We start from the raw sequence: 12,868 nt of genomic DNA on the forward strand, positions 1-12,868 counted from the left end.
TGTGCATATAATTTGTTTATTTTATTTTGTTATTAATTACCATAGTTAAAAGTAGTGTAGTGTTTGAATATTGACCTATGAAATGAAATATTGGGTGGTTATAATTGACATTTTCAAGGCTTGGATGCATGGTTAATTGACAATTTCAAGGTTTGGATGGGACTGTGCCAGTTTCAAAGTGATTACTCATGAATTTAAGTCTGATTGCCACATAAAATAGATAGTTCAATATATTTTTATATGCCCCTGTAATTGGAGATTCAGGGGCATTTGGTTTTTAGTCTTTTTGTCCATCTGTCTTTTTGTACACAAATGACTTTAACCTTGGTCATGAAAGGCAAAGATAACGAACAGTGATCAATCTCACAATTCCTATAAGCAATACAAAATAGAGAGTTGCATGGGCAAACACGGACCCCTGGATATACCAGAGGTGGGATCTGGTGCCAAGGAGGAGTAAGCATCCCCTATCGACTGGCCACACCTACAGTGAGCCGGGGGCCTATATCTTGATCAGGTAAAGAGAGTTATCCGTAGTCAGAAGTAGGGTGCCAAGAATGGCCCAACATCGGCAAACTAGATCGTTATAACAACCATAGAATTTGTGAATGGATGCATGATGATAGGGCTTTCAGCCTTTCATATTTTACTGATATATAATTATCTGATAGATCAGATAATTATATAATATTTTTTTACATTTAAAAAGATGCTTCTGCAAATCAGGCTTTAAAATGTATAATTCTCCATTGACTTATGGAATGGTTACATATTGATATATCAAGAAATTTACTCATGATACCCTCAAATTTGAGTTTTCATTAATCTAAACTGAAGATTATTTACTGCTATATGTATATGACTGTATTTCAAAGTAATTAGGTGATTGTGTATCTTAAGACTTCATGTACCCTATAACTTCACAAGTCATATCGCCTATTGTACTAGTATGTGGCTGTGAAACCCACTCCAGGAGGGCTTATGTTAATATATAATGGGTATCAAGTGCTCTGTTAAGTTGTAATAAAGCATTGTAAGAGTAAATCACTAGCTTATCAATGAGCAAATATCACCAGATATTTGTGATTCGATCGATATAAAGAATTGCACTTTGAAGGAATTCATTCCAGTAGCATTTTTAAAATGTATAATCTTAACTCTGCTACATTTGCCTTAAATGTCTTCTAAATGAATTTAAAGAATGTTCCTAGTATAATCTTATGAATTGTTGTGTATATATTGTTCAAATATCTAAGACTGAATCTTTCATGATATGAAAGACAGAATTTACAAAGGACTTAAATATGTATTTAGTCCTTAGAACTTAGAAAAAAACATCAGAAATAAGTTTTTAAAATCAGCCCATATCAGTATGAATTGAATTACTATGTACATGAATTGTGTTGTTGACCATAAAGTAACATCTTTGAATCATTTTCATCAAGAATTGGCTAATATTCTAAGCTTTACTCAATTGTTTAAACTTCATAATAAGGGTGACTGTGCAGACTTATAACTTATTTCTTTCTAAATACGTACTGATGCAGCAATCCAATAGCAGTATATATTCAACTCAAAGCATATTATTTTGAGATAAAACACAGTGAAATGAGAAAGGGTGCCGTATTTTGCTGATCATCAGGGGAATTCTGAGTTAATAAATATGCCAAAATAAGTTGCTAAAATTCATAACAAACTACATGTATTTTCTTGTGTAGTAAATTTTAAAGTTGCACATGTAGTCGTGTGTGATATTTGCTGTGAGTTTGCAGTGGCTGAGTGAAACTCTTGCTTTCTCTTGGTTTAGGTGACAGTGTGCTACTAACCCCATCTACAACAGGAAGTGTAACCATGGATACTAACTCAATATTTACTACAATATCGGAGACTAACATAGTGTCAACAGTATTATCAGAAACTAACCAAGTTACCACTGTAGTATCAGAGACTAATCTTATACCAACAACAGCATTCCAAACCACTGTAGTATCAGAGACTAATCTTATACCAACAACAGCATTCCAAACCACTGTAGAATCAGAGACTAATCTTATACCAACAACAGCATTCCAAACCAGTGTACTGACTTCCTCCATATTACAAAGTAGTTTACTTTCCTATGTAACATCATCAACTTCTGTAGTGAATTCTGTAGCATCAAACGCAAATATTGTGCTCGGTGCTGCGACAGAGGCCTCGAGGACTTCATCTGTTGAACCAACACAAAGTTATTCATCAAATTATGAACAGATTTCATCTCTACAAACATCACAGATAGACCAAAGCTCAGGAACAGCAACCAGTATCTTCCAACCAGCCAGCAGCTCGAGCCACATCCTCACAACCTCTATCATTAGTCAGCAGGGTCCCGTTGTTGTGATGTCTGCAACATCATCAGTGGTTGGGACGTCTGCAATATCAGTGCAACCAGCCAGCAGCTCGAGCCACATCCTCACAACTTCTATCATTAGTCAGCAGGGTCCCGTTGTTGTGATGTCTGCAACATCATCAGTGGTTGGGACGTCTGCAATATCAGTGCAACCAGTCAGCAGCTTGAGCCACATTCTCACAACTTCTATCATTAGTCAGCAAGGTCCGGTTGTTGTGACGTCTGCAACATCATCATTGGTTGGGACGTCTGCAATATCAGTGCAAGCAGTCAGCAGCTCAAGCCACATCCTCACAACTTCAGTCGTAAGTCAGCAAGGTTCAGTGGTTGTGACGTCTGCAACATCATCATCAGTGCTTGTGATGTCTGCAATATCATCAGTACAGCCAGAGTCAAGTAACAATATCCTGATTTCATCCAGTGTGCAGACAATGAGTCAGCAGTCCTCATCCGGTTTGACCATTCAGTCACCACAGTCTAGCAGTGAGACGTATGTTGAATCCTCTGTGGATACAACAAGTGGAATAACGTTTGTGGCATCCACAACAAAGTCCCCTTCTTTAACATCTTCATCCAGTGTGATAATTTCATCCACTAGTGCTGTTGATTTGACAGCCTCTTCTACACAACTGCAGTCTTTAGAAACATCAAAAGTAATAACTTTGTCCTTATCCTCCATACTAACATCATTAGAGACAGGAAGTAACACCATTACAGAATCTGTTTCAGCTACAATATCAGAATCAATAACATCTGTAGTGATCCAGACTTCGTTTCCAGCAGCTATGTCTTCTACACCAGAGTCTGGAATCTCCACTCAGAATCCACAGACATCAGCCCTGTCCTCTTCACACGAATCCTCAATGACATCAACAGCCACAATAGCAACCAATAGTCTCAATTCAATTTCACAAAGTCCAGCATTATCACAAGAGTCCACACCTTTAGAGACAGTTTCGCCCACTGCTGCATTGGTATCCAATATACAGAGTACTGAGGCTATAATCCCATCCTCTCTAACATCATTAAGTCCTCATGAAAATACCAGTCCAGTGACCGCATCATCAGACAGCGGTGACCTGAGTGTCTACACATCTTTGATGTTATCTTCGTCTGTAACATTAGAAAGTGTAAATACCATGACAATTAGTACAGCAATTTCATCTAGTGCCATCTCTCCGTCATCGACATTGTCATCTCTTACAATCTCAACAACCTTAATCAATTTACAATCATCTAGCTTCGTAAGCAGTATTTCTAGTGATACTAGTGCTGTGTTATCATCTAGCCAGTTAGTTACTAGTATGAGTGGAATGTTTGATGCTAGCACAACTGTAGTGATTAACCCAACATCAAGTCTGTCCTCAGTTTTAGGGTCTGCCAGTGAATTTTCATTTGGAACAACTTCCTCCATGGAGAGCTCATTGATTCAGTCTTCAGTAGAAAGCAGCAAGGAAACAATAGCCTTTACCACAGCAGCTTCATTAAGCCCTTTATTGACCATTGGGTCTCTGTCCACTTTATCAATGACATTGGAATATGAATCCTCAGTCTTTGAACCTTTCTCATCATCAAGTGATATTCAACCCTCATCAGCTATGTCTACGACAACAACAGACAGCAGCATATTGCTATCTAGTTTGGCTGAATCACGGTCGCTCGTTTTGAATGTTTCAGATGTAGAAGTGTTAACTCCTTCAACAGTAATATTCACCACCACACAAGTGAGCCCAGTAACTTCTACATCAACTGCAATGCAGATGAGCTCTGATTTCATGATAAGTGCCACCAGTGCCACAGATTTACCTTCTGTAGCTTCATCTTCAGTGAGTTTTGGTTTATATTCAAGTCTAATGGAGAACAACACCTCCACTCCATCCTCACCCCAGTCAATGGCTACAACTGAGGCTCTGACAAGCAGTGCAGTATTATTTGAGAGTTCATCACTGACAACAGCAACATTTACAGTGACTCCAACATTTACAGTGACTCCTACCGACAGTTTTGTTGTGACAACTCCTCTCGTGAACCTCACTGTCTCACCCAGTGACACAATCCTGATAACAGTAACACCATCCAGTGAATTTAGTACTACAACAAACAACATCACATCAATACTGGAGGTGTCTTCTGCTCCTGGAACACTGGTACCAAGTACCTTAGTAACAGCAGACAGCATGGGACCTACTGAGGTGTACTCATCAAGATTAAATATTTCAACACCGGCTATTCCTATAGCTTCATCATTGCCAACCTCCATCTCCTGGTCAACTGTAGCAATGACATCATCAACAGTGACAAGTATTTCTGTCAATGTATCCATGTTGGAACAAACTACACAGCTTCCAACAATGGATGTGTCTTCATTCCCAACTACAGCTGTCTATGCAACTGAATCTTTGGAATCTGGAACCGTGGAAAGTACCCCAGTATTGTCAAATTTCACACCAACAGGTCTGCCCACTTTTTCCACAACAATGGTTTCAACAGGAAATCTGTCAGAAATGTTTGCGTCAACAGCATCAGTGGTCTCAAGTAGTACATTTACACCAACCTCGCTTGTGACATCCTCCCTCTACCCGTCAGCCGACCTTGAGAATCAAACAACAGTTCTGGAGTCCAGCACACCCTCATCAATCTTTGAAGAATTGGTGTCTGTATCTTCATTTGAAAATGTGAGCAGTTTGTTTTATTCAACCCCTTATATACCGAGCAGTGAGCTAATTGTGATGTCATCGTTAACAGGGTCATTGGACTCTTCTATGGTACTTCTGACTTCCAGTTCACTTCTAGCTTCTAACCTAAGCCTGGAATTCTCAAGTGATTTCCTCGAGTCAACATCTATGCCTGAGGTCAACATGACAGAAACTCTGAGCAGCCTCACTGACCAAATCACAAGTGGATTGTTTTCATCAACAATTTCACCAAGCCTTTCAAATTCTTTATCAACAACTGAGAAATTAAATTCAAGTAGTGTGCACCAAATAGTATCCACTATATCAACAGAACTAACACTGATAAGCAGTAGTCCAACAGTTACTAATATAGAGACAATTACCCCAAGCTTCTTGTCAAGTAGTCCATTAACAACCAGCACAATTATCCCTACAACACTGGATACTGATAGCATGTCCACAGCAGTGAATATGTCTGCTGTGTCCACTCCAGTACTAACAAACTCTACAATAGTTGTACCAACATCTAGTGGGGCAATGTCTTCAGTATTTGTGAGTGGACTACTAACAAGCACAGGAATGGTGTTTGAGAGCACTAGTGGAGTGTCTACAGATTTATCTAACCTGGTGATAGAACATTCTTCTTCACCTCAAGTGATAAGCTCAATATTCTCTACAGAAGTTCAAAGCTCTCCACAGCAAACTGTCATCAGTTCTCAAACTTCAAGTGTATTATCTTCCATACTTGTGGCAACAACAGTGCCATTAAGTTCAGCTATGATACCAACGGCTGTTCCAGGCACCTCCCAGATTGTTTCTTCATCTGTTTTAAGTACTCACCAGGTGCTGTCTACTATTGTTCAGAGTGCATCTACTGCTGTTTCAGAAACCTCCCTACCTTTATTTTCCTCCACCCCAGTGACTACTGTAGCTCCTGTTAGCTCAATAGAGATTTTGAGTTCCACCCAGTCAGCAGTGTCAGCTTCAGAGTCCACTATAACAACACCCACCATATCTTCTGCACCAGAAATATCCACTACAACAACACCATTAGTATCCTCTACAACAACACCGGTAGTATCCTCTACAACAACACCATTAGTATCCTCTACAACAACACCGGTAGTGTCTACAACAACAACACTAGCAATAACCTCGACAACAATACCAGCTGTATCCAGTATAACAACACCAACAGAATCCTTGACAACACCATCAATAACATCAACACCAGCAGAATCCTCGACAACAACAGCAATAACCTCAACAACAACAGAATCAATATCCTCAGATATCAGTCCCTCTCCATCTTCTCCCAGTGTTTCAACATTTATTTCATCAACAGAACAAATTACAAGTACTCCAACATTAAGCCAAAGTATAACACCATCACAAGCTTCAACAAGTCAATTACCAGAGTTATCAAGTGTCCAGACCAGTGTTCCGGAAGTTTCCACTGCAGTGACGTCTCGGGTTCTCTCCAGCTCTGTATCAACAGTGGATGCTGTCACGTCCGTCCTGAACCCAAGCTCTTCAGTTGAGGTAACTACAACAGCCACTGAGGTTTCATCGTTGTCTGCAACAGTGCCATCATCATCAGCTGTCACAGAGAGCACGACAGATAGTTCCTACACGACAGAGAGTTCGTACACGACAGAGAGTTCCTACACGACAGATAGTTCCTACACGACAGATAGTTCAAACACAACAGAAGTTCCTTCTACAGCAACAACAAAAACGACAACACCAAGCACAACACCCAGTCCATCAACAACAGCTGATGTTGTCAGAACTTTCTGGGTTGTTACAGGTATGACTGACATGATTCAAATCAATCAAATTCTGATCAATGATTCACAGAAAATACGAGAATGCCTTTACTATGAATTTCGTTTATTAAATTGCAGTTTTGAAGATCCCCTTGACTGAGGATGTCAAAAATGAAACTTTCATTTTGTCCATGGAACTGAAACTGGGAAGAGCATTTGTGGATGCCTTTGAAAGACAGAAGCAGATTGCTGAAGGGTCGTACAATCCACTTCGTCGCAAACGTGCTACACAAGTGCAAGATACAGTGGTGGATGTAAGTACTCCAGTACTCCAGATCATTCTTGTTTTGACATTTATTATCTATACACAGTGCTTGCTTATGGCCTGAATTTTTGGACTGTTGTCAATTGAGGTCATATCTTTCAGGTGAAGGTCATTTTGGATTCAAAACTTGAATATAAATGTTATGTCTATATTTGGCGTAACTACTCCTTGATAAATTTTAAGAAATAAATTTTGTTTTTGAAAATACACGAGGGCGTGAATTGTGCCACTTTATGCCAGCATACCTCATGAAGCGTGTTAGCACTGTCCATATGAAGCCTTGCTGTTCACACCCTCATGTATTTCCAAAAATGATTTTACTTTCATTTCTGTTGAAATATTCCCAGCTGTTAGATAGTCATACTATATTCATCAGGATTCATATGCACATATTGTTCACATTCATGTGGAAAAGGCTATATATCATTTAAATTGGTAAAGACAATGAAGACAAAAATACATGTATTTGAAATGTAAATATATTAGAATATATACCTCCTATCATTGAAGCTGTACAGGAATGCTGTCTGTTTTCAATTGTGCATGGATATAAATGTGATTTAACGTCAGGCTGATCCTATTCCACATGTTTAATGGTTATAAGATGAAAGCAATACAGTACCTATTAATTTTTTGGTCGGTAATTCAAAGGTCAAGGTTTTGTACTGGAATGAATTCATTACAATACAGTTCTAAGTAATGTTTTTTTCACAATCCACAAACCATTTGGAAACAGCCTAAATGAGATTATGCAAGTTGAGAAACATCCATGAAACATTAATTGAAAGCCTGATTTAATTTAATCTGCCAACAACACTCTTTACTGTGATTCATCATTTACTTTTAAATTAAATGTTTTCATCACTTGAACAGATAGTAAATGCTACCAGAACACAGGGAACAGGAAACGTGACCTTTGTTTACACGATCACAAAGAATGGAACCCAGATTCGATCCGAGGAGGCTGTTAGGACACTTGGGTTGCTCAGCGATCAGGAAATGGCTCTAAAACTTGGATATGTTGTGGCTGAAAAAGCCAGCAGTAAGTTTGATTCTAAGGATTGCTCATTCCCTTTAATCTGTGAATTAAACCTAACAAAATCATTCTTTTCTCCTCAAAGTCTCAAAAAGTTCTGATGTTGATGCAGTTTTACAGTACACTAATTAAAAGACATTTACATTACACCATTCAAAAGAGTTACTCTAAACTTCATGTCTCGCTTTCATCTGATGAAATATTAGGCTTTGTGCAATATCGCCATTGTTTTATACTTTTTTGTAGCTTACTATGGAAGGAGCAGTTCTGGTTACATACCATCTGATGATAACAATCTGTGGGTGGTAGGTGTGGCGGTCAGTGCGGTTGTTCTGATCATCATCGTCATCTGGGTGATCTTCTGCTTCATCATCAAAAAACGAGGACCTGAGAGTACGAAAGATGAACCAGCTCACCTTTTAAGAATGAAAGGTGGAACAAAGGTAACAGTGATCTGGAATATGATGACAAATAGACAAAGGTAGCAATGATCCAGAATACAATGACAAATAGGCAAAGGTAGCAATGATCCAGTATACCATGATGAATAGACAAAGGTAGCAATGATCCAGAATACAATGACAAATAGACAAAGGTAGCAATGATCCGGAGTACAATGATGAATAGACAAAGGTAGCAATGATCCGGAATACAATGACAAATAGGCAAAGGTAGCAATGATCCAGTATACCATGATGAATAGACAAGGTAGCAATGATCCAGAATACAATGACAAATAGGCAAAGGTAGCAATGATCCAGTATACCATGATGAATAGACAAAGGTAGCAATGATCCGACGTACAATGACAAACAGACAAAGGTAGCAATGATCCAGAATACAATGACAAATAGACAAAGGTAGCAATGATCCGGAGTACAATGATGAATAGACAAAGGTAGCAATGATCCGGAATACAATGACAAATAGACAAAGGTAGCAATGATCCGGAATACAATGACAAATAGGCAAAGGTAGCAATGATCCAGTATACCATGATGAATAGACAAAGGTAGCAATGATCCGACGTACAATGACAAACAGACGAAGGTAGCAATGATCCAGAATACAATGACAAATAGACAAAAGTAGCAATGATCTGGAGTACAATGACAAATAGACAAAGGTAACAATGATCCAGAATACAATGGCAAATAAACAAATATAGCAATGATCCGGAATACAATGACAAATAGACAAAGGTAGCAATGATTCGGAATACAATGACAAATAAACAAAGGTAACAATGATCCGGAATACAATGACAAATAGACAAAGGTAGCAATGATTCGGAATACAATGACAAATAGACAAATGTAGCAATGATCCAGAATACAATGACAAATAGAAAAAGGTAACAATGATCCGGAATACAATGACAAATAGATGAAGGTAAGAATGATCCGGAACATAATGACAAATAGACAAAGGTAACAATGATCCGGAATACAGTGACAAATAGACAAAGGTAACAATGATCTGGAATACAGTGACAAATAGACAATAAATAAAAATTTTGATATGTCCATTTTCTATGATTGCTGGTGTCTTATCCAAATTCCATCAAGTATGAATTCTTTCTGTTTTTAGGATGATGAGTCATTAGAGATGGTTCAGTCACCTAGCAACTCAACCCAGAATATGAAAAAGAGGCAGTCTTATGCAGTCACAAAGGATGAAGATTTAGAGGACCCTACATACGCCACTGTCAAAAAGCAAGGGTAAATACAAAACTTCTGTACAAAAAGCAAGGGTAAATACAGAACTTCTAAAAAAAAAAAAGGACAAACACAGAGCTTCGATCTGTACAAAAAGCAAGGGTAAATACAAAACATCTACAAAATGGAAGGGTAAATACAAAACATCTACAAAAAACAAGGGTAACTACAGAGCTTCTGTACAAAAAGCAAAGGTAAAAACAGCTTCTGTACAAAAAACAGGGGTAAGTGCAAAATTTCTGTACAAAAAACAAGGGCAAACACAGAGTTTCTGTACAAAAAGTAAGAGTAAATACAAAACTTCTACAAAAAGCAATGATAAATACAGAGCTTCTGTACAAAAAGCAAGGGTAAAAACAAAACTTCTACAAAAAACGGGTAAATACAAAACTTATATAAAAAACGGGTAAATACAAAACTTCTACAAAAAATGGGTAAATACAAAACTTCTACAAAAAAACAAGAGTAAATACAAAACTTCTACAAAAGCAATGATAAATACAGAGCTTCTGTAGAAAAAGCAAGGGTAAAAACAACTTCTGTACAAAAAACAAGGGTAAATACAAAACTTCTACAAAAAACAAGGGTAAATACAAAACTTCTACAAAACACGGGTAAATACAAAACTTCTACAAAAAACAAGAGTAAATACAAAACTTCTACAAAAAGCAATGATAAATACAGAGCTTCTACAAAAAACGGGTAAATACAAAACTTCTACAAAAAACAAGAGTAAATACAAAACTTCTACAAAAAGCAATGATAAATACAGAGCTTCTGTACAAAAAGCAAGGGTAAAAACAACTTCTGTACAAAAAACAAGGGTAAATACAAAACTTCTACAAAAAACAAGGGTAAATACAAAACTTCAACTTCTACAAAAAACAAGGGTAAATACAAAACTTCTACAAAAAACGGGTAAATACAAAACTTCTGCAAAAAACAAAGGTAAATAAAAAACTTCTGTGCAAAAAACAAGGGCAAATACAGAGCTTGTGTTCAAAAAGCAAGAAATCAGACTGAGACTGTTTCCTCTCTGTAAATCTACAAAGTGTACAAATTACCTTTAAATTTGTTTTCCATTCTATCAGCAGAAAGTCAAGAGAGGATTCTACTGCAGGAGAATCTGCTACCTTGGCCTCAGACGACACAGGACTGATACCATCACCCAGTAAAAGGGGGAAGCGGAAAAAGAAAAAGAGACCACCCTCAGGTACAGACAAGTTTCTATAGCTATTCCTGTATCAATGTTTAAAAGAGACCACCCTCACTCAGGCACAAGTCTCTATAGGTATTCCTGTATCAATGTTTATAAGAGACCACCCTCACTCAGGTACAAGTCTCTATAGCTATTCCTGTATCAATGTTTAAAAGAGACCACCCTCACTCAGGCACAAGTTTCTATAGCTATTCCTGTATCAATGTTTAAAAGAGACCACCCTCACTCAGGTACAAGTCTCTATAGGTATTCCTGTATCAATGTTTATAAGAGACCACCCTCACTCAGGTACCAAGTCTCTATAGCTATTCCTGTATCAATGTTTATAAGAGACCTCCCTCACTCAGGTACCAAGTCTCTATAGCTATTCCTGTATCAATGTTTAAAAGAGACCACCCTCACTCAGGCACAAGTCTCTATAGGTATTCCTGTATCAATGTTTAAAAGAGACCACTCTCACTCAGGTACAAGTCTCTATAGGTATTCCTGTATCAATGTTTATAAGAGACCACCCTCACTCAGGTACCAAGTCTCTATAGCTATTCCTGTATCAATGTTTAAAAGAGACCACTCTCACTCAGGCACAAGTCTCTATAGGTATTCCTGTATCAATGTTTAAAAGAGACCACCCTCACTCAGGCACAAGTCTCTATAGGTATTCCTGTATCAATGTTTAAAAGAGACCTCCCTCACTCAGGTACACATTTCTATAGCTATTCCTGTATCAATGTTTAAAAGAGACCACCCTCTCTCAGGCACAAGTCTCTATAGGTATTCCTGTATCAATGTTTAAAAGAGACCACCCTCACTCAGGTACAAGTCTCTATAGGTACATGTATTCCTGTATCAATGTTTAAAAGAGACCTCCCTCACTCAGGCACAAGTCTCTATAGCTATTCCTGTATCAATGTTTATAAGAGACCACCCTCACTCAGGTACAAGTCTCTATAGCTATTCCTGTATCAATGTTTAAAAGAGACCACCCTCACTCAGGCACAAGTCTCTATAGGTATTCCTGTATCAATGTTTAAAAGAGACCTCCCTCACTCTGGTACAAGTCTCTATAGGTATTCCTGTATCAATGTTTAAAAGAGACCACCCTCACTCAGGCACAAGTCTCTATAGGTATTCCTGTATCAATGTTTATAAGAGACCACCCTCACTCAGGTACAAGTCTCTATAGCTATTCCTGTATCAATGTTTATAAGAGACCACCCTCACTCAGGCACAAGTCTCTATAGCTATTCCTGTATCAATGTTTAAAAGAGACCTCCCTCACTCAGGTACAAGTCTCTATAGCTATTCCTGTATCAATGTTTAAAAGAGACCTCCCTCACTCAGGTACAAGTCTCTATAGCTATTCCTGTATCAATGTTTAAAAGAGACCTCCCTCACTCAGGTACAAGTCTCTATAGCTATTCCTGTATCAATGTTTAAAAGAGACCTCCCTCACTCAGGTACAAGTCTCTATAGCTATTCCTGTATCAATGTTTAAAAGAGACCTCCCTCACTCAGGTACAAGTCTCTATAGCTATTCCTGTAAAGCATCATTGTTTAGGAGAACTTTGAATTTTCAAGTTAGTCTCATGTTGTCCATGTTGTCTTTACTTTTTTTTTTATTTTCCTGCAGATGATTTTGATGACATAGAAAGGGAGACTTACTTAGGTACTTCATCTTCACCTCAGCGAGTCAGAGAGCCGAAATCATTGTCTCTGGAGGTAAATCCAAAAATAGAT

General features: G+C 38.0%; 1 protein-coding gene across 4 annotated transcripts in view; it reads left to right on the forward strand.

The window, feature by feature from the left end:
• LOC125646254 (uncharacterized) overlaps window positions 1-12,868 on the forward strand; it is a 41,697-nt gene that overhangs the window by 17,383 nt on the left and 11,446 nt on the right. For 2 of the 4 annotated variants that reach the window (XM_056140458.1, XM_048872461.2), the window contains exons 2-8: window positions 1,808-6,874; window positions 6,972-7,147; window positions 8,032-8,200; window positions 8,441-8,637; window positions 9,785-9,915; window positions 11,004-11,125; window positions 12,762-12,850. In XM_056140458.1, coding sequence (XP_055996433.1) covers window positions 1,808-6,874; window positions 6,972-7,147; window positions 8,032-8,200; window positions 8,441-8,637; window positions 9,785-9,915; window positions 11,004-11,125; window positions 12,762-12,850 — 5,951 coding nt within the window. The remainder of the gene's footprint in view (window positions 1-1,807; window positions 6,875-6,971; window positions 7,148-8,031; window positions 8,201-8,440; window positions 8,638-9,784; window positions 9,916-11,003; window positions 11,126-12,761; window positions 12,851-12,868) is intronic. The other 2 variants (XM_056140459.1, XM_048872462.2) reach the window with 1 other exon arrangement.

The sequence above is a fragment of the Ostrea edulis genome, chromosome 6 (assembly GCF_947568905.1).
Source record: "Ostrea edulis chromosome 6, xbOstEdul1.1, whole genome shotgun sequence".
Classification (NCBI taxonomy): domain Eukaryota; kingdom Metazoa; phylum Mollusca; class Bivalvia; order Ostreida; family Ostreidae; genus Ostrea; species Ostrea edulis.